The 20,252-nt window shown below is 35.5% G+C and overlaps 1 protein-coding gene and 1 long non-coding RNA gene across 3 annotated transcripts; one reads left to right on the top strand and one right to left on the bottom strand.

Moving 5' to 3' along the window:
• The first annotated feature begins 566 nt into the window (after window positions 1-566).
• On the top strand, window positions 567-5,471 carry LOC126717553 (uncharacterized). The gene is made up of 3 exons (XR_007652646.1): window positions 567-1,156; window positions 2,689-2,750; window positions 4,143-5,471. It is a non-coding gene; the product is annotated as an uncharacterized LOC126717553 (long non-coding RNA).
• Window positions 5,472-6,536: 1,065 nt separating this feature from the next.
• Window positions 6,537-12,990, bottom strand: LOC126717545 (1-acyl-sn-glycerol-3-phosphate acyltransferase 2-like). Of its 2 annotated transcripts, none has more exons than XM_050419343.1 (11): window positions 12,643-12,990; window positions 11,627-11,749; window positions 10,796-10,835; window positions 10,611-10,684; window positions 10,004-10,063; window positions 8,940-9,017; window positions 8,692-8,850; window positions 8,228-8,353; window positions 7,807-7,899; window positions 7,220-7,306; window positions 6,537-7,136 (listed from the first exon to the last, which is right to left on the bottom strand). In XM_050419343.1, exons 1-11 carry the CDS (start codon window positions 12,721-12,723, stop codon window positions 6,915-6,917), a joined length of 1,143 nt encoding a protein of 380 aa, XP_050275300.1. In that variant the 5' UTR covers window positions 12,724-12,990; the 3' UTR covers window positions 6,537-6,914. The 2 variants fall into 2 exon arrangements, with proteins under 2 accessions (XP_050275300.1, XP_050275310.1); XM_050419353.1 differs by lacking the exon at window positions 12,643-12,990 and adding an exon at window positions 11,891-12,033.
• Between the last annotated feature and the right edge of the window lie 7,262 nt (window positions 12,991-20,252).

Below are 20,252 nucleotides of genomic sequence, written 5' to 3'. Positions count from 1 at the left end.
GTCAAACGTTTTTGAGTTTAGAGATAAGTTTAAAATGTAATAAATGAGAGCAATTAATGAGATCTTAATAAGAATATTTGTAATAATAAATGTCATTTTTTAATTGTTAGATCTACTTAAATCCAACGGTTTAAAAAATGTGTAATTCTAAAGAATTACACCAGATGTAACTTGAACCCATCTCAAGAGAAATTATTGTGTACTCCTGATACTATAAATACGTACTCCCTCATTTTACATGAATGGTGGGTTCCATTATGAATTTAATTAGTGGGACCTACTATTAATGTGTTAGAAGGATTATGCATTTATGATACGCCGAAATACCTAATCATTTTTCCCATCTCAGATATATATATATACATAAAACTATTCTTCTACGGTCAACTTTTTATCTTCAGCAGCAGTCAAGATAATTTACAATTGATAAAAAGTTACTTCAGTCTATATACTTAATAATAGGTTAAATTAAGAAAAAATCCAATTAGATTTAAATTCAATTCTCACCTTTACGTTACGTGTGTGCGTTTTTTTTTTTTTTTTTTTTTTTGAGTCAGGTGAGTTACTGCATAATTAAAAGTTTTCTTGATTTTGCTGCCAAATTGTGTAAACGAAAGAGACTACGATTTTTATACCGATGGAAGGTGTCGGCTCCTCCCCTGTTTGTCATTCTTCAGTTCTCTCCCATTTTAATATGGATGAATGCCGTGGAAATGAAACAATCCTAACGCCAAAAAAAGAAGCCACAAAATTCTCTCTTTACTTTCTCCACTCTCTCCGTCACTTCACCTCCTTTCTCTGATTATCTCTCTTTATCACTCTCTCTCTATCTCTCCAAACGGACCAAACCTTAGCATCAGACTATTAGAGGGCATCAAAACAGAAAGGAACGAAGGATATGAGTCTTTTGCTTGCGATTTTATCATTTCTGGCAAGAGTGGTCTGATTGGGTTCCTCCTAAGAGAAGATGGAGTTTAAGGACAAGGACAGTAATCTCACATCCACCTTGTACACCAGCATTTTCATGGCTTCCCCAGCCCTGTGAGAATATTTTTTTGGGTTATTGGTTTTGAAGGAGGTTGAGTGATGAAGAAAAGAAGGGCACCATGGAAGATATCTAAAACCGATTTTAGCTCAGATTTGATAGCCATTAAAGGTATTCCCTCTCTCTATTTCTCTTGCCTTCGTTTCCTTTATTTAACGGTTGGATTTACAACCATGGAAGGTTTAAGGTACTCTCTTTCTTCGTATTATTCTGCTCTTTTTTCATTTGTTTAAATTTTTTTTTGTTGCCGAGAAACAAGGAGTTTTCTTTTGCTTAAACGTTGTTTGGTTGTCGATAAAACAGGATGAGAAAAATTGAGCATTTATATTTTTTGTTTGGGTCATTATTTCAGCTTTCTTCTATTGGTTGAAGTCCGGTTGGTTGGTTGCCGAGAAAACAGAGAAGAGAAATGGGGATTTTTTATTTTATTTTATTTTATTTTTACCAATATATAAACGTCTGATTTCTGTTTTTTTTTTTTTTTTTTGGTAGAAAAAAAATGGGGGTTAGCTAAGCTACGCCAGACTCAAACCTAGGTGGGTTAGACGAAATACCCGAGCTTTACAAACTGAACCATCCTTCGTTGGCTGATTTCTACTTTTCGTTTGTATATATTTTATTTGCTGCATTATATATTGGTAATGGTAGTTGTAGTATGTATACGGACATATAGAGGTTCTGCCAACAATTTGTTTTATTATGTTTGGACATGGGCTTGCACTTTGCACTAAAAGTTATTGTTTGATATGTTACCAAGTAATTCTGTTGACCTATGGCATTTTTGGAGATAAGGTCCAATAGCATATATATTCAAGTATCTTCTAACTCTTTGGCTATTGATCCACACTTGACCGTTTCCCATGCTACTTATGTCCAAACTCCAAAGTCAAGAGCTTTTCTTTTTTGAAAAGTAAAGTCAAGGACTTTTCTTCCTCTGGTGCATCAAAATGTAATTGTAAGGTTTCAAGTGACAGGTAAACTTTTCAAAGATTTTGAATAAACTTTGGGAACACCCCTAACCCCAATAAATAGCATAAAGAAGGAAAAAGAAATGTTTAACCCTTCTAGCTGATCAGTGGTTATTGTTTTCCTGCCACTATAGACTTTTGCATCCGCTTAACTAATTAGATAGAGTTCTGATAGCCTAACTTCATGGATTTAGGCCAACAAATTAAGACTCTCACGGTCCTTATCAGTCTATTTCAAAATTTAGTCTTTCAAAATCTCTTCATTATTGTTGAAATCAAGCAACATCTTGGACATGCAAAAATTCATGAAAAAGTACCATGCAATCCTGGCCAATGTAAGCAGAGTATTATCAAATGGACCGTTTTACTATTTATTTCCATTCCATAGGCAAAAACCCAGACTATAGGAAACACATAACAACCAGCTCTGATAACCCTTGAACCTTAAATGTAAATGGTCTCTTCACTATTGGCAACTTCCTCAATCAAATAAAAGATGCAAATTCCAATAACATTCCTTATTCACACAAAAAGGGTCATGTTTATCTTAAGCTTACAATGCTCAAGTTGCTTATAACAATTATGAAAATCACAATTTTCTCTTATTCCATTGTCTAATTTTTGTTGTTTGGGCATTTAATTCCTAACATTTTTTTTTTGAATAATCCTTTATAGGTTGTTGCTGTTGCACTAAAGTGTGAAACAACCTAGGCACAATTTGATGACATGGCTACCAGGTGATGTCTTTGGCCATGCAATATCTAATATTTATCATTTTCATCATTTTCCCTATCTAATAGTGTTTTCTACAATAGTCTTAATAAATAAATAAAAGTGTTTGCAATAATTGTGAATTGAAAAATTACATGAGTTCTGCCTTTGTCTTCTTTGGCTCCCATACCTTCTCAGTTGGCAAAGGACTATGGTTCTGTATTTATTAGAATATTACATCTACACTTTTAAATCTAGCTTTCTATTAAGTTGTTCACCTCATCATTTAGATGTTATACTTATTTCTTAAAATCTACAATGTCTTTGATCTTTTGAGTGTGTTCTATATCAGCAATTATTGCTACTTTTTTTCTCCCCTAATCTAGGTGCTCCAAGAACTCTTTTGGTCTAAATTTATACACAGATCTGCCAATTAGGTATGTCAAGACTTTATTTGCAAATTCTTCCTTTTTGGTCTAAATTTTAATAACTATTACTTGAACCATACATGAGATAGGAAATGGTTCGATGGATTGTGGAGCTTGGGTAATTTAGATATTGTCAAAAAGGCAATTGAAAGGCTTGAGTTGTTTGTTATGAAATTAACAAACAATCAAAATACCATTTAGAGTTGCAAAATTGCCACATCATCAGCAACCAGCAGTGTCTTAATGACCAAAAACATACGCCCACCCAAAGAGATTGGACAATGAATTGAAACTTTGCCAAGCATGGAAATTGAAAGAAAGAGAATTGGTTTCATTGGGATTAGGCCATATTTTCTTAAGCATCCCCCCTCCCCTACCACCGGGAATCTTAGGTACTATGGTGGTTTGCATATCTTTTTCATCGTACTAAATCTTATTCCTACGAAAACCAATAGTTTAGGAATAATTGAAGGTGATTGGTGTTACCATTCAGCTTGAGTCCATCTATTTGAATGATAATATTAATTTTTGAAGCATTGACAGGAATATAAAAGTGACCATTAGTAATATATAACTAATTAGGTAGAAATTTTAATATGCATCTATTTTTTAAGTAATAATATACGCTCATGCATATTTGTGCCTATTCTTCTTTTCAAACATCTTGTTTTGCGCAGCATTATTTAAAAAACCAGATAACACTAACCATAAAACATCTCTATGTTCTTTAACTATCAACTTAAGAACAAAAAAAATTCTGATGGTAAGCCTAGAAAATTAAATTATGAGAATAAGAAGAAAATCACAATAGGCAGTTTAGGCAGCACACTGGGAAGTTCTAATTGCACCAAAGGAGCCCAATAATAAACTTTTCAGTTGTATTCCACTTTAATTTTGATATTTTAACCTTCCATTATCTTATTGATAATTGTAATTGGGCTAGCCAATTTTTTATCAGTAATATAATTTATGTGAATTGTTGCATTGTAGATCTAGAAGATATCCCAAATGCCCAAAAGTCACCTAGGATAGGATATAAAGAGAAAACTCATGGCGTTCTAGAAAAAAAGAAGACATTATTTGGAATTTTTATTTTAGCTTATTTGGCTTATGACGTTGTCTATAACTATTTAATGTGGTTTATTACATTGTCAAGAACTATTTTATGTGTTTTATGATATCTGAATATTGAAAAGGTAATCTTAAAATTTAGTAGATTCAGACTAGGTTATTAAAATTTATGACTTTTGTTAATGAATTTGTCACATGGCCTATGTGCAAGGTTTCAGTAAGTTCACTAATGAGCTTGTGTGATATTTGATAGTGTGCATCATCTATTATGGATTTGGTATACTAAACTTTGGTTGAAACAAAAATACTATGGTTATGCAGCACAACAAAGGTTCACTATAATATGCTTGAAAATGTTTGACGATAATTGAATTTGTTTTATGGGTGATTATTAAAGCTTAATTTTACTCACCAGATGGTCTACATGTAGTCAACTAATTTTGATCATATCATTTTTCAAACTTTTTGTATATATTTCTTTACTTACTGATTGTAAGTGGACTTGGTTTAACTTCATGGCAAATGTGTATAATAATTTTTCATGGTATAAAAAAGAAGTTTGAAATCCAGATGAGTTTCAAATGGTTTAATAATCCAAGTTAACATCAATAGCACCACTACAATTGATCATTCCCGTGTGTAAACACGGTTTACATACTAGTTTTTATAAAGAGTCCTTACATATTATTATTCCTTTTTCTAAAATATTATTCTTTTATTATTTTTCATGTGAGAGTTCTTTTACCTTATGTTACCTACTATGGTTGGTACTAGGAAACCGGCACTTTCATATGAAATGTGAAACTCAGAAACTCTAAGCAAATCAAAGTAAAACTCAACAACAAATGTTTAAAGAAAACTCTTTTTCATCCCAAAAACAAAGTTAATTAACTTTTTAAAAATCCTACAACCATGCCACAAAAATGTGAAACTCAAAAACCCTAAGCAAACCAAAAGTCTTTGAATTAACATGAAACTCAACAACAAACGTAAAACCCAAAAGTCCAAAAACCCTACACTTACAATCCAAAAACGGTCACAACATCCTTTCTATCGCTATTACCTAGCCACCCATGTGTGAGCCACACTAATAGTAGCTCCACTATTGCTATAGTTTTTTAGGGTAACCCATTGTTCTATTATATCTTTCTATAGTGTAATCATTTTTTTTCAATGTTTCAATAATTTCTTAGCTCTAAATATATTCTTTAATTTTTGGATTAATTTTTTGCTCTATTTGAATCTATTTGCCAGATTTCAATGACCATAACAATGAATTATTCTTTTGAAGGTATCTTTCTCTTATATCTCTCTGTGTAGTCACAGTTTTTTTCTTTTTATAATTTGTAGGCTCTAAATCTTTTAATTCTTTAATATTTTATTTCTTTTGAAAGTTTTAAAATTTGTAGCAGATTTCAATAGAAGATGACCAAATTTTCTCTTATATTTCTCTATTTTGTATCCACATATGTTTTAGCTTCTGAATTTTTTATTTTTATTTTTATTTTTATTTTTTTTTTCCTTTGGCATGTGTTTTCAACAAATTTCAATAGCTTTAGCCATGAATTATTCTTTTGAAAATAACTCATATTTCTCTTATATTTCTTTATTGTGTAGTTATATATATATATATATATATTTGTTTGATTTTTGTAATAATTGAAACTGTCTTGGAGATTTCAGCAACTATAGCTATGCATTATTCTTTTGAGGGTAGCTCATCTTTCTTTCTTTTTTTCTCTTTTGTTTCAATAATTTATAGGCTCTAAATCATTTGATTCTTTAATTTTATTTGTTGGCACTTTGAAAGTTTTAACATCTACATTTTTGCATTAGTTATTTCAATATCTGAACATATTTAGCAAATTTCAACAGTTACACCATGAATTATATATTCTTTTGAAGATAACCTATTTTTTTCTTATACTTCTCTATTGTGTAGTTATATATATATATATTCAAAAATTTCTTGGCAGTGAATCTTTTTGATTCTTTAATATTTTTTGGCCTTTCGAAGATTTTAATATCTAAAACCAATTGGTAGTTTTTTCGCAAGATTTTACACATTCAAGCAATGACTTCTTTATCAAATCATAACAAAAATTGAAGTGAAACAGGAGAAATTCATGCAATGGTATAGTTTCATAATGAATTTAAGATTTTATATAATTATTTTAGTGTACCACACAAATAGGTAGGCTCCCGTGCCTAGCACGGGTTTGCGACTAGTTGGAATAAAAAGCCGACACTAATTATACAACCTGAAAAAGGCATATAGTCTTAACCTCTTAGGAGAGGCCCAACAAACTCACATGTAAGCAATGCACAATTATATATTCAACAGTGGAATCTGCCCTAATCCAAGGAAAATCAAAAGAAGATCTCAAAGAACTTGCTAGGCAAATAATGTTTAAAGTCACCCAAATAAGAGATGATCAAGACAATGCTTCTCCGGCTTCTTCAGAAGCATCCTACTCCAGTAAACAAGCCAAAAGAATTGAGCCCAACCCATATCTCAATTCACCATATATCACACTTCCTAAGCAGCATAATAAAGCTATGCACATATTCTACATTTTCCAATCCAGTTAACTAATGAGGGTATAGGTAAAATTGTTGATTTCATGGACAATATCAGAAGATATTTATGATCACAGATGGACTAGACACCAATTACTGCTAAATCTTGAATTATTTCTGAAGAAGCTGCTCCTCCCCTGGAACTTGTGTCAGTATATTGACAGGTGTAGAACGCTCTGACTCTGAAGATTGGATGAGAAAGTGCATAAGAAATGTAACAAGCACCAAGAAGATCACTAAAAATGCAATGCCTTCCAATGAGGATAGGAGAGAAGACCATTGAAAGAATTTGACGAGGCCATAGACAATGAGACATAGCCAACAAATGACAACCTGCGTGTAGAACAGAGAGAGACTACAGATGAGAAAAAGGATAGTACATTAACTTTGTTCAAATTATTAGAATGTTGTCTTACAAACAAAGACTTCTTTGGTCGACCAATGTCTTTCTTCTGTAGGTCACTGAATGAGCCCTTATATGAGTATTTCTCCAACAAAGCATCCTGGTTGGTTAGAGAAATAAATAAATAAATTATATGCATCAATTAAAAGGAACAAAAAACTGAAGGCTGACTATGATTACAATAAATGCATCTTCTTATAAAGGCATGATGAATGGGGGTTGGAATATTACCAAGTAATGCAAAATATGTGCTAAATAAAAAATATACAAGGACTCTAGTAAAACAACTTGTCCAAAACCTCCTGTAGCTCTCTACATTATTTCCAAGTTAGCTTCATCTCTCTCTTTCTCTCTCTCTCTTCAATTTGATAGTGGGGTGGGCTGGCTTAGGAGCTTTCTCAAGTGTAAAGAAGCTAGTTATCTTCGCGTCTATATGGATATTGGCAATTTATGTTGAGCACAAAATCTTGAATGTGTTAATTGTATTTGGCAAATATATGTTTTTTATCGGTTAATCGAATACAAGAATTTTCCAGCAGCCCCTCAAAATTTATCAGGCACTTCTTCTTAGCAATCATATTGAGACATCAATACACATACCTTCGTAACAAATGCATCTTTACACCATTGTGAGATGCCGTCAGCTGTTTCTGGCAATTCCAGCATTGAATGTCTCCTGATGTGCACCTTTACCTGTATAGTAAGAAACAATGACACCTATTATTGATTTTGTGAGAATAGCATTAGTCCTATACATCAAGAACATACATTGGCCTCATTTTCATTCAACAATAATATTCATCTGGATTCTGGCCTGTACTAGTAGCTGGAAACAGACTCAGTTTGTTCCTGTCAGTTTACAGGAATTTCTTCTGGTTTCTATAGGGTTCAAATGAGCATAAACACTAAAACATTTCTCATACAAGATTAGGATTTCAGACTCAGTAAAATCAATCATTACAATACTACCAACTAAAAAATTATGCTGTTAAATGAAGTGGCCAGGGTTTTGTTTTCCTACCACAGAAGATTTCCCTCTAAGTATTCTCAACATTGTAGGTGGAGGTTGATCTTTTGGAACAGCCACTGTACAGTCATAAATTGCTGGAACAAATGAGCGCATATGACTTACTGCTGAAACAAAACCCTGAGAGCAATTTAAATCAATATCAAGGGTATGTACATCAGACGACAAGAAAAATTAAAAATATATACATGTATATAGATATATTGGGAAAAATCCATGCATGTGCTATTGATATGGCAATAAATTGTTTAGCAGTAATCAGATAGCCTCTACTATCCCACATAAGTTTATGCCTCAATCAAAAACTGGGATAGTTTTTATTTGAAAATTAAAGCACTTTCCCCACTCAAAACTGAAAGAAAATCCCCTTAAAATCTTTCAAACAGGAAACAACGTGCACTAATATGACCAAAAATAGGATAGTATGAAAATCTTACGAAAATTTCAACTAAATTCACCTTAGTACGAGGAATCAAAACATTCCTAGGAACCGGCAACCCTTTTGAAGCAGCATACTTCTGAGCTGCAAAAAGCTTTGCCTCTGTAAAGCGAGTTCCCTCCACAAAAAGCGCCAGCCAAAAAGGAAATGGAAAATCCTCTAGCTGTCGAAAACCTGACTGCAGCACAGAACCACATTAGTCATGAACGTGATAAAAACAATTAAACTATGATGCATTCATGTTTCTTTAAATGCATTAAAGGATACCTTCAATGTGCTTTCATCCTTGGCCCAATTTCTTTCCACAAAAACATAACCAGAAAACCACATTGACCAACCTATGACCTGCATAAATTTACCATATCATTTATCTCTTTATCTTCATAGAAATGTCAAATCTGACCTACAACTAAAAACAAGAAACTTAGACAAAAAATGACATAAACAAACCCCAGATGGAAAGAATTTCCAACACTCAGACTGGACTGTGAAGGTAATTTTTAAGCAACCTATCATTAGTAATTCCATTGAAAATTTTCCACTAGTGACAGTCTAGTTTCCTGATGTGATTTTTCACAACAATAGCAACAACAGTGATGATGATAATGAAAGTCATGATGATTCTAACATTTAGAAGAAGTTGGAGAAGAGTGAGCAAACATGTCAAAGCTAGCAATGGTAAAGAAATCTATCAGAAATTTGAAAAGAAGCCAAATGTCTTGCATTGGATAAGGAATAGTAAATAAGTGAGAGAAAGTGAAGCATGCATAAAAATACTATCAGTGGCATAGTAAAGTGTAAAAGGGCTGCAGAATACATAAATAAGGGAAAAACTTAAAGCTGTACTTTGTTGCTTAGAAAACATACAGAGATAAAAGGGAAATTAAATAACTTGGTATATTTATTCTTTCAGCCTCCAGAAAAGGGAGTTCAACTGAGCTAAGCCAAATAATTCACTTATGCTTAATTGGACTTCAGTGTAGGTTTTAGGTTCCACAAGTTGCAACAACTAAAACTTTGAAGATGCGGTTTTTCAAATCAATTTGATTAATAACATCAATATGTCAAGAATAAATTGGTTTTCTCTTTCACTTCAACAATTATGTCCTATCATACTTTCCATTAGGTATTCCTACTAAAATATAAAATTGTAGGGCTTGAAACCCTTGCATTAACTATCTTGAGTGCCACAACCTTTGTCAATGAAGCTGGTGTTGCAAATTGCCAGTGCTACTCCACTAAAAACCTTGAATATAGCATTTAACTAATAAATGAATCAATGACTCGCCCCATTTTACAAGAGAAGAATATTGGTTAGATTTAAAACTTACAGGAAGGCTTTTTACTGCTTTCTTCATGATGGCTAGTGTACTACCAAGGCAATCCAAGCGCTGTCATAGGTAAGACCAACCAGATAAAAGAAGCAATAAGCCAAGTGTTTAGTAAAAAAACACATTTTCTATATGAAAACAAAGCCTATTAATGACTTTAATTATAGCAATACACAATTATGTGCACTGTACTATAGAGTATACAACATGCACATTTAAGTTTATGAGTATTGATGTACACCCGATGGTTTTAAAAGCTCACCAGCTATTAAATTCAGGTTCAGCATGAAGAACCAAATGAGATGAAGGTACTTAGCTCAAATAGATAAAGCCAACTTTACCTGCCCTTGTGCTTCTTCAGACAAATGGAGAGTTTGGGAGTAATTTTCAAGAAAAGTGATTTCATTGTGAACAAAATTTAGTTAGGATATGCAGACAAAAGGTTACACAGTACTCAGCAGATCGCCTGAGCAGAAACTTCAAAGTTTATTCATAAATTCAGACAATTCATGACAGTCTTTTTATGAAAAATGTTAATCTTAAAAGGTATGGACACACAACATTGTATGAGAACTGCCTCTAAATTAGAGTTTGCAAAGGTAAGCACCTGAGCCAGGACCCATCCAACAAGCCAATCAATGTCACTCCTATGATTGCATATGAAAAGTGCATGTTCTTTACCTGAAAATATCTCAAATAAGATAATTTGATATATGTTAGATTCATAAGTGTTTTCAAGACTAATATCTTAAACCTTTACTATTACCAAAAAGGAAACCAAAAATCAATTACCCATCAACTGAAAGGTTTCTGAATCTGTGTACAGCTCAATCTGCAGCCAGAAGGTCTAACTAGTCAGACTGCAATGTGGATACAAAAATCCAAGTACACACGCATTTTCAAGGAATGCTAAGCATGTCACTGGGTCAATATGTGAAAAACTAACCGCAATTATGTCAAACAATTCAAAACAAACTAGTGTTAATAGAGAATACAAACAGAGTTTGTATACAAAACAAAACAATATATGAATTCCACAGCATACTTACCTTCAACATATTGGCAAATTAACAAATTCAAGAGACAAAAAAAATAAAAAATAAAAAATAAATTTAGGTACATATCCTTTCTCTTTTCTTCTGATTGTTGGCAAGGCCAGTCAAAATTTCCTTGAATCTGTCTTTTTGCAGAAACCCTAAAATTTCCTCTCTTAGCTTTTCCCCCTATATCCCTGGATTTAAGGAGCTCGCAGACTCCATTTCCACATTTAGGGATTTTCTCGCCTCTCCTACCTCAAGCCATGAAACCCATTTACAATTTATAGGCCTACTTTTTTTAAAGTATGGAATATTCTCAATTGGCTAGGAATGCTCACCTCAGCAAGATGTGGTAGCATGTTGAATAGAAGCAAACTATTTACTTATTCATGACAATTATGGAAGATTATTTTAGCTTTTTTTTTTTTTTTTTAATCATAACTATTTTAGTACCATACCATACCCCAAACAAGATTATAACTTTTTTTTATATAAGCAAACAAGATTATAACTTTGAAAACAGATCCTTGAAAGATGCATACAAACAAGCAATTGAATATACAGTTTTACAAAACAAATTCATCACCTTGACACCAGCCCACCAATCAACAAGACATATAAGCTCCAACCACAGTAATTCTGCAACTACTTTGTTGATCTTTCTGTACATATTTTTTGACAGTGGACGAACAAGGATGAAGAAAACTGCCTGAGAAAAGAAAATATGTGTAACAGTTGGACAAATGTATTCCATAAAGTAAAGCAAAAGTAGAAATATAACCAAGTGAGATAGTTCATTTGGAATAAAAGAAATTTTTTAATGAAGCAGTAGGTGTAGGCTACAATCTACTTGATGGATGACGGCCATTTCTCAACCCATGTGTTTAACTCAAAACCTCAGTATTAAAAGGGAGAGATACCAATAAGCTACAATGGTTAGTGATAACATTACAAGTTTCTTATAAGTAAACAAAATCCCATTGAAAATAACCAGCTAGGGAACTAAAGTCAGAGGCTTTGTATTATAGTATCCCCCTAAAATTACAGCAAAAAATGTAGAAGATCCAAAACATCCAGCAAAGACAGTGGACGATTGTTATCCTTAGACACAATGGCTCCACATTGCCTTGACAATAGCTTCAATTCTAATTGTTTCTTCTTGTTTTTTTTAGTAATGCCATGGACAAAAATAAATTTCACAGTTTTTTTTTCACATTCCCTCGACAATTTATAATTGGAGTAGTATCACTTTCACATGGATCCACTACTAACACAACTTTTATTAGCATCAATCACAACATGCCAACTCAACATTTGTGAAAAAGATTGCAATCAATTTTTATTCAACAACCATTTTGTCTTACTTACAATAATAACAATTTGAATTTAGCAATTAACAAACAACCTAAAAAATAAGAAAAATGGTTCTTCAAAAGAAACCCAAAAGGCAAGAAGCTGAAGCCAAAAAGCATGGCAAAAGACTAACATTGAAACATTGTTTGAAAAAAAGTATTGGAACAAAATTGACATTATATTTTATATATATATATATATATATATGCAATAATATAAAAAGACCAAATGGATTTGGTCTCCAAATACCTGAATGAGATTGACAAGAAGGCCTGAGAGAATGAAAAGTATGCCCACAGGAACTACAACAAGTACAGCCGGGATCCCCATGGCAAGCTAGCTTTTCTAACCAGCAATGGTGTATGCACGTAGAAAATAATGAAAAAGAAAAAAAAAAGGCAGAGACAGTTGCAATGTGTTTTGGAAGATGGAAAGAACTAACAAGAGACTGTTGCAAAGAGAGATAGAGAGAGGGTTTTGGGGGCTGTCAATGAACAAGACACTGAAACCATGCGTGTATGTTGGTGGGCCGTACGCCAGCTATGAGACCGATTTGAGCGGGTTTTAACGTTGCAAATGTTGCAGTTGCACGAACAGCTTCTTGATTGTCATTGCATAACATCATGGTTATTAGTAGAGAAATGCAGGTTGGTATTGGATGTTAGGAGTGGACAAAAAAGTAATTTAAATTGTGAATTCAAATTAGAACCTATAACAACTTACCACATATGATTTTTTGTAAAAGTATTGTGAAAATGTTGTGGATGTAACAATTCTGTTATTAGTTTCCCATGATATTAGGATCCTAAGATCTTACATCCCTAAAATGTCTTAGATCTCACTAGGATTTCTACTAAAACAAAATATGTGTGGGATCCCGATCTAAATTTAGGATTTTATAGGATATAGCGATACTAGAGTTCATGTGCTATAAAGGGAAATTCAAAAATATATTCTTATTTTAGGGCTTCAAATGGAGCCCAAATGCCTCAAACTGATTAAAAAAAAAAAAAAACTGATTAAAAAATCATATATATATATATATATATAATATAAAATAAAATTAAAAAAAAACACACACACACACAAAAAATAAAACTTTAAGGTTCACGTCGGTAGTACCACCGCACACCCTTTGTGCGGTAGTCACTTCACGAGTATAAATGCTTATGGGGTGTGGGAGATAAAGGCCGAGGTTCAAGTCTCCAAGAGAGAGTTTCACACACATATATACACTTATATTAGGTTAAAGTAGTTTCTCAAAAAAAAAAAAAAAAAAAAAATTAGACTAGAGTAGAATTTCTATCTTGTATAAAAAAAAAAAAAAAAAAAAAAAAAAAAAAAAAAAAAAAAAAAATCACGTCGGTAGTTAATCGTCATCTTAACCTTATAAACAAAATCATAAAAGACAGAAGGAAAAAAAGAGACTAGACTACTAAAGACAGAAGTTGAAAAATTTGATGATGACACCACTTTGAGAGAGACCATTGACAATGAAGGTGATTTTTTTTTGTAATTCCACTTACAATGACAAGAATTTTGTTTATGATAATCAACCGTACTTTGAGGAACTCATCTTAGATAACCAAAACTTTAGTCTTGATGAGTGAGTGTGTTTGTGGTGTTGTTTAAAACATTGTTGTTTGTTGTGTTGTTTATGTGAGACATTAGGTATTGACATTATTATTTGCTTTAGATTGTTTATGTGAGACATTATGTATGCTTCGAGTTGTTCAACTTAGAACTTGGTATTTATGAGTTGTAACTTTTTCACTTTATTTATGTATTTGTAATTTGGTACTTTGCCTTTTATTAGTAATTTCATTAATTTGTGTAAAAAAATTACTTTTTTTCAACGGTCTCTTTAATATATATATTATGAATTATAATTATAGGTACTTTAATTTTATTTTTTAATCAAAAAGTAGGATCTTATAATTCTCGTGCTGATCCTACGATCCAATCCCCAAACCTTCTCACCAATCTCATGTAGAATCAGAATTTTGAACATTCTTTGAAAAATATATGCACTTTAAATGTATAGAATTGTCAATATTTTTTTTTTTTTTAAATGTGTACATTGAATGTACAAAATTATGTACATTATTTGAAATTTTGTGTACGTCGAATGTACATTGTAGGGGTAATGGGCCCAGGAACTCATTATCTATGTATATATTGGGTCTGGGGTCCAATCTGAGAACATGAAATCTTTCAAGGAGGAGTAAACATTGTTAGGGGGGTCCGTGTTAATAAATGAAGAAGTTAGTTTTGGTCATAAGGGCCTACGAGGGTGGGCCGATGATGAATGTCTCCTCGGCTAACCAAAGCCGAGGTCCGAAGGGGTGGTCTGCCATCCAGGAGAACGTTTTAGGAAATTCTATTGATACGGATAAGTATTACAGAAACATAAGACAGGGGGAGTCCTAAAATATCTAAGGAGAAAGCTGCTACCAACGCAATGAATGCTTTGCAGCTAACCCTCTGGCCGCATTAATGTGGAAGTGATACCTGAACAGTAGTTTTCAGCTTTACAGCTATTACACAAAGACTTCAGGAAGGTGCTGATGGGACAAGTATCAACACCAACCATCTGGCCTGCACGTGGAGGGTAAAGATGAAAAGGAGAAGAAGGTATAAAAGAAGAAGGAGGCAATGAGAGAAGAGGATCAAGAAACTAAGAAAAAAACAATGTAGCAATCAAGAACTGAATCTGTAATCAAACTTGAAAGATATATACATATGAACTGATCTTCTCGGACATTATCGAGAACGATTTTCTTTAGTTCAAATCAATCTATCTTAGTTTTCTTTTCATCTGAATCCATTTTACTTATTGTCCCACTCATTAAATCCCAGTTTTCCAACCCACTTTCTACAAATTCATTGTATTGGGCTTTTTGGACCTAATTTCATCCATCAATTGGGTTAGGGACCCAAATTACGTTCGTACATACATAATTGTGTACACTCTATGAAAATGGTGTACGTTGAACGTAGAGATTTGTGTATATTATTGTATGTTGAATATATATAACTGTATATATTCTTTAAAAAAATGTGACGTTAATTGTACAAAATTGTTTACATTCTTTAAAAAATTGTATGCGTTTATTGTATAAAATTGTGTACGTTCTTTGAAAAATGTGTATATTGAATGTATAAAATTGTCTACTTTTTTTTGAAAAATATGTACGTTGAATGTATAAAATTGTCTACATTCTTTAAAAAATTGGGTACATTAAATGTATACAATTAGATATATTCATTGAAAAATTGTATATGTTGAATGTAAAGAATTGTGGGCATTCTTTGAAAAATGTGTTCATTTTGAATGTACATAATTGTGTACATTATTTGAAAAAAGTGCACATTGAATATATAGAATTATGTACATCATTTGAAAATTTATGTACATTGAATCTATATAATTGTGTACATTCTTTGAAAAATTATGTATATTAAATTTAAAAAATTGTTGTGGGCCAGAAAATTCATGGCCCAGGCCCGCCCTATATCAAGGCCCAGGGCCTGATCTGAGGAGACCTATTGACAAGGAGGAGTTTAATGCACGGATAGGATAAGTGAAAAGACTGCCCATACTGTAGTAGATAACTTTGTGCCTGACAAGCCCCTATTCTTGACCAAGCTGTTCAACCTTTACGTCTACTCCCAACCACTTGAGGTATGGGCGGATAGGACAAGTTTTCTGCCCCGAAGGTAAAGCTAACGCGTGGACCCTAAAGAGAGGAAGGAATACGAGTATAAAAGGGAACGAAAGCCAAGAGAAGAGGGGGGGAGAAAGAGAAAGAAGGGGAAGAACCTGATGCTCCTCGGACTAAGTCCGAGGAGTCCAACCCCTCAGGATACGACGCTGTAGGGCTTGGATGTTCAGGCCGGACCATCTTTTTTACATGAGTCCCCCTAAAATCAGGACCGGACCATCGCCCCGTGATCAAAGGCAAGCCTTTTAAGCTCATTCTCTACAACTCATATTGTGAGGGATCTTTCATGTGCGAGCCCAATATCCTCTTGGGCCGTTAAATAATCGTGTCCCTACAATTGGCGCCGTTTGTGGGAAGGCTTGCGCATTGGCCCAGGTGGCGGTGGAGTCAACTCTCTAGCAAGTAGAGGTTCGCGGGGTTCCCTCCATCTCCGGCGACATGCAGTTGTTGCTCCGACATAAATTTCTGCTGGGGGCTACGCCCTGCAGTGCCAACGGCGCGGGCAGCTCTAGAGGCTTCCGGCCTCAAGCCAACTCTCCCCGCCATGGTCTAGGGGCTGACTTTCGAAAAACAAATAAGTACATAAAGAAAAAATTACAAGTTTTGGACAGAACCAAGGCCTTGCATGGTCCTCGAACTCAAGCCTATGGGGAAACCAAGTACACAGAAAAAATTACAAGTTTTGGATAGAACCAAGGCCTTGCATGGTCCTCGGACTCAAGCCTATGGGGAAACCAAGTACACGAAGAAAAAACTACAAGTTTTGGACAGAACCAAGGCCTTGCATGGTCCTCGGACTCAAGCCCATGGGGAAACCAAGTACACAGAAAAAATTACAAGTTTTGGACAGAACCAAGACCTTGCATGGTCCTCGGACTCAAGCCTATGGGGAAACCAAGTACACAGAAAAAATTACAACTTTTGGACAGAACCAAGGCCTTGCATGGTCCTCGGACTCAAGCCTATGGGGAAACCAAGTACACGAAGAAAAAACTACAAGTTTTGGACAGAACCAAGGCCTTGCATGGTCCTCGGACTCAAGCCTATGGGGAAATCAAGTACACAGAAAAAATTACAAGTTTTGGACAGAACCAAAGCCTTGCATGGTCCTCGGACTCAAGCCTATGGGGAAACCAAGTACACAGAAAAAATTACAAGTTTTGGACAGAACCAAGGCCTTGCATGGTCCTCGGACTCAAGCCTATGGGGAAACCAAGTACACGAAGAAAAAACTACAAGTTTTGGACAGAACCAAGGCCTTGCATGGTCCTCGGACTCAAGCCTATGGGGAAACCAAGTACACAGAAAAAATTACAAGTTTTGGACAGAACCAAGGCCTTGCATGGTCCTCGGACTCAAGCCTATGGGGAAACCAAGTACACAAAGAAAAAACTACAAGTTTTGGACAGAACCAAGGCCTTGCATGGTTCTCGGACTCAAGCCTATGGGGAAACCAAGTACATAGAAAAAATTACAAGTTTTGGACAGAACCAAGGCCTTGCATAGTCCTCGGACTCAAGCCTATGGGGAAACCAAGTACACGAAGAAAAAACTACAAGTTTTGGACAGAACCAAGGCCTTGCATGGTCCTCGGACTCAAGCCTATGGGGAAACCAAGTACACAGAAAAAATTACAAGTTTTGGACAGAACCAAGGCCTTGCATGGTCCTCGGACTCAAGCCTATGGGGAAACCAAGTACACGAAGAAAAAACTACAAGTTTTGGACAGAACCAAGGCCTTGCATGGTCCTCGGACTCAAGCCTATGGGGAAACCAAGTACACAGAAAAAATTACAAGTTTTGGACAGAACCAAGGCCTTGCATGGTCCTCGGACTCAAGTCTATGGGGAAACCAAGTACACGAAGAAAAAACTACAAGTTTTGGACAGAACCAAGGCCTTGCATGGTCCTCGGACTCAAGCCTATGGGGAAACCAAGTACACGAAGAAAAAACTACAAGTTTTGGACAGAACCAAAGCCTTGCATGGTCCTCGGACTCAAGCCTATGGGGAAACCAAGTACACAGAAAAAATTACAAGTTTTGGACAGAACCAAGGCCTTGCATGGTCCTCGGACTCAAGCCTATGGGGAAACCAAGTACACAGAAAAAACTACAAGTTTTGGACCGAACCAAGGCCTTGCATGGTCCTCGGACTCAAGCCTATGGGGAAACCAAGTACACGAAGAAAAAACTACAAGTTTTGGACAGAACCAAGGCCTTGCATGGTCCTCGGACTCAAGCCTATAGGGAAACCAAGTACACAGAAAAAATTACAAGTTTTGGACAGAACCAAGACCTTGCATGGTCCTCGGACTCAAGCCTATGGGGAAACCAAGTACACAGAAAAAATTACAAGTTTTGGACAGAACCAAGGCCTTGCATGGTCCTCGGACTCAAGCCTTTGGGGAAACCAAGTACACGAAGAAAAAACTACAAGTTTTGGACAGAACCAAGGCCTTGCATGGTCCTCGGACTCAAGCCTATGGGGAAATCAAGTACACAGAAAAAATTACAAGTTTTGGACAGAACCAAAGCCTTGCATGGTCCTCGGACTCAAGCCTATGGGGAAACCAAGTACACAGAAAAAATTACAAGTTTTGGACCGAACCAAGGCCTTGCATGGTCCTCGGACTCAAGCCTATGGGGAAACCAAGTACACGAAGAAAAAACTACAAGTTTTGGACAGAACCAAGGCCTTGCATGGTCCTCGGACTCAAGCCTATGGGGAAACCAAGTACACAGAAAAAATTACAAGTTTTGGACAGAACCAAGGCCTTGCATGGTCCTCGGACTCAAGCCTATGGGGAATCCAAGTACACAAAGAAAAAACTACAAGTTTTGGACAGAACCAAGGCCTTGCATGGTTCTCGGACTCAAGCCTATGGGGAAACCAAGTACATAGAAAAAATTACAAGTTTTGGACAAAACCAAGGCCTTGCATGGTCCTCGGACTCAAGCCTATGGGGAAACCAAGTACACGAAGAAAAAACTACAAGTTTTGGACAGAACTAAGGCCTTGCATGGTCCTCGGACTCAAGCCTATGGGGAAACCAAGTACACAGAAAAAATTACAAGTTTTGGACAGAACCAAGGCCTTGCATGGTCCTCGGACTCAAGCCTATGGGGAAACCAAGTACACGAAGAAAAAACTACAAGTTTTGGACAGAACCAAGGCCTTGCATGGTCCTCGGACTCAAGCCTATGGGGAAACCAAGTACACAGAAAAAATTACAAGTTTTGGACAGAACCAAGGCCTTGCATGGTCCTCGGACTCAAGCCTATGGGGAAACCAAGTACACGAAGAAAAAACTACAAGTTTTGGACAGAACCAAGGCCTTGCATGGTCCTCGGACTCAAGCCTATGGGGAAACCAAGTACACAGAAAAAATTACAAGTTTTGGACAGAACCAAGGCCTTGCATGGTCCTCGGACTCAAGCCTATGGGGAAACCAAGTACACGAAGAAAAAACTACAAGTTTTGGACAGAACCAAGGCCTTGCATGGTCCTCGGACTCAAGCCTATGGGGAAACCAAGTACACAGAAAAAATTACAAGTTTTGGACAGAACCAAGGCCTTGCATGGTCCTCGGACTCAAGCCTATGGGGAAACCAAGTACACGAAGAAAAAACTACAAGTTTTGGACAGAACCAAGGCCTTGCATGGTCCTCGGACTCAAGCCTATGGGGAAACCAAGTACACGAAGAAAAAACTACAAGTTTTGGACAGAACCAAGGCCTTGCATGGTCCTCGGACTCAAGCCTATGGGGAAACCAAGTACACAGAAAAAATTACAAGTTTTGGACAGAACCAAGGCCTTGCATGGTCCTCGGACTCAAGCCTATGGGGAAACCAAGTACACAGAAAAAACTACAAGTTTTGGACCGAACCAAGGCCTTGCATGGTCCTCGGACTCAAGCCTATGGGGAAACCAAGTACACGAAGAAAAAATTACAAGTTTTGGACAGAACCAAGGCCTTGCATGGTCCTCGGACTCAAGCCTATGGGGAAACCAAGTACACGAAGAAAAAACTACAAGTTTTGGACAGAACCAAGGCTTTGCATGGTCCTCGGACTCAAGCCTATGGGGAAACCAAGTACACGAAGAAAAAACTACAAGTTTTGGACAAAACCA

This window comes from Quercus robur, chromosome 1 (assembly GCF_932294415.1).
Source record: "Quercus robur chromosome 1, dhQueRobu3.1, whole genome shotgun sequence".
NCBI lineage: Eukaryota > Viridiplantae > Streptophyta > Magnoliopsida > Fagales > Fagaceae > Quercus > Quercus robur.
This window is presented reverse-complemented; position numbering and strand designations above follow the sequence as displayed.

Bases quoted from the DNA above. Each gene is read 5' to 3' on its own strand.
- LOC126717545 (XM_050419343.1), bottom strand. From the start codon at position 12,723: ATGGGGATCCCGGCTGTACTTGTTGTAGTTCCTGTGGGCATACTTTTC. The intron at 9,018-10,003 runs GTAAGTTTTAAA...AAATTTATGCAG, and splicing joins AAGCAGTAAAAAGCCTTCCT to GTCATAGGTTGGTCAATGTG. The intron at 7,900-8,227 runs GTAGGAAAACAA...CTTACTATACAG, and splicing joins TTAGAGGGAAATCTTCTGTG to GTAAAGGTGCACATCAGGAG.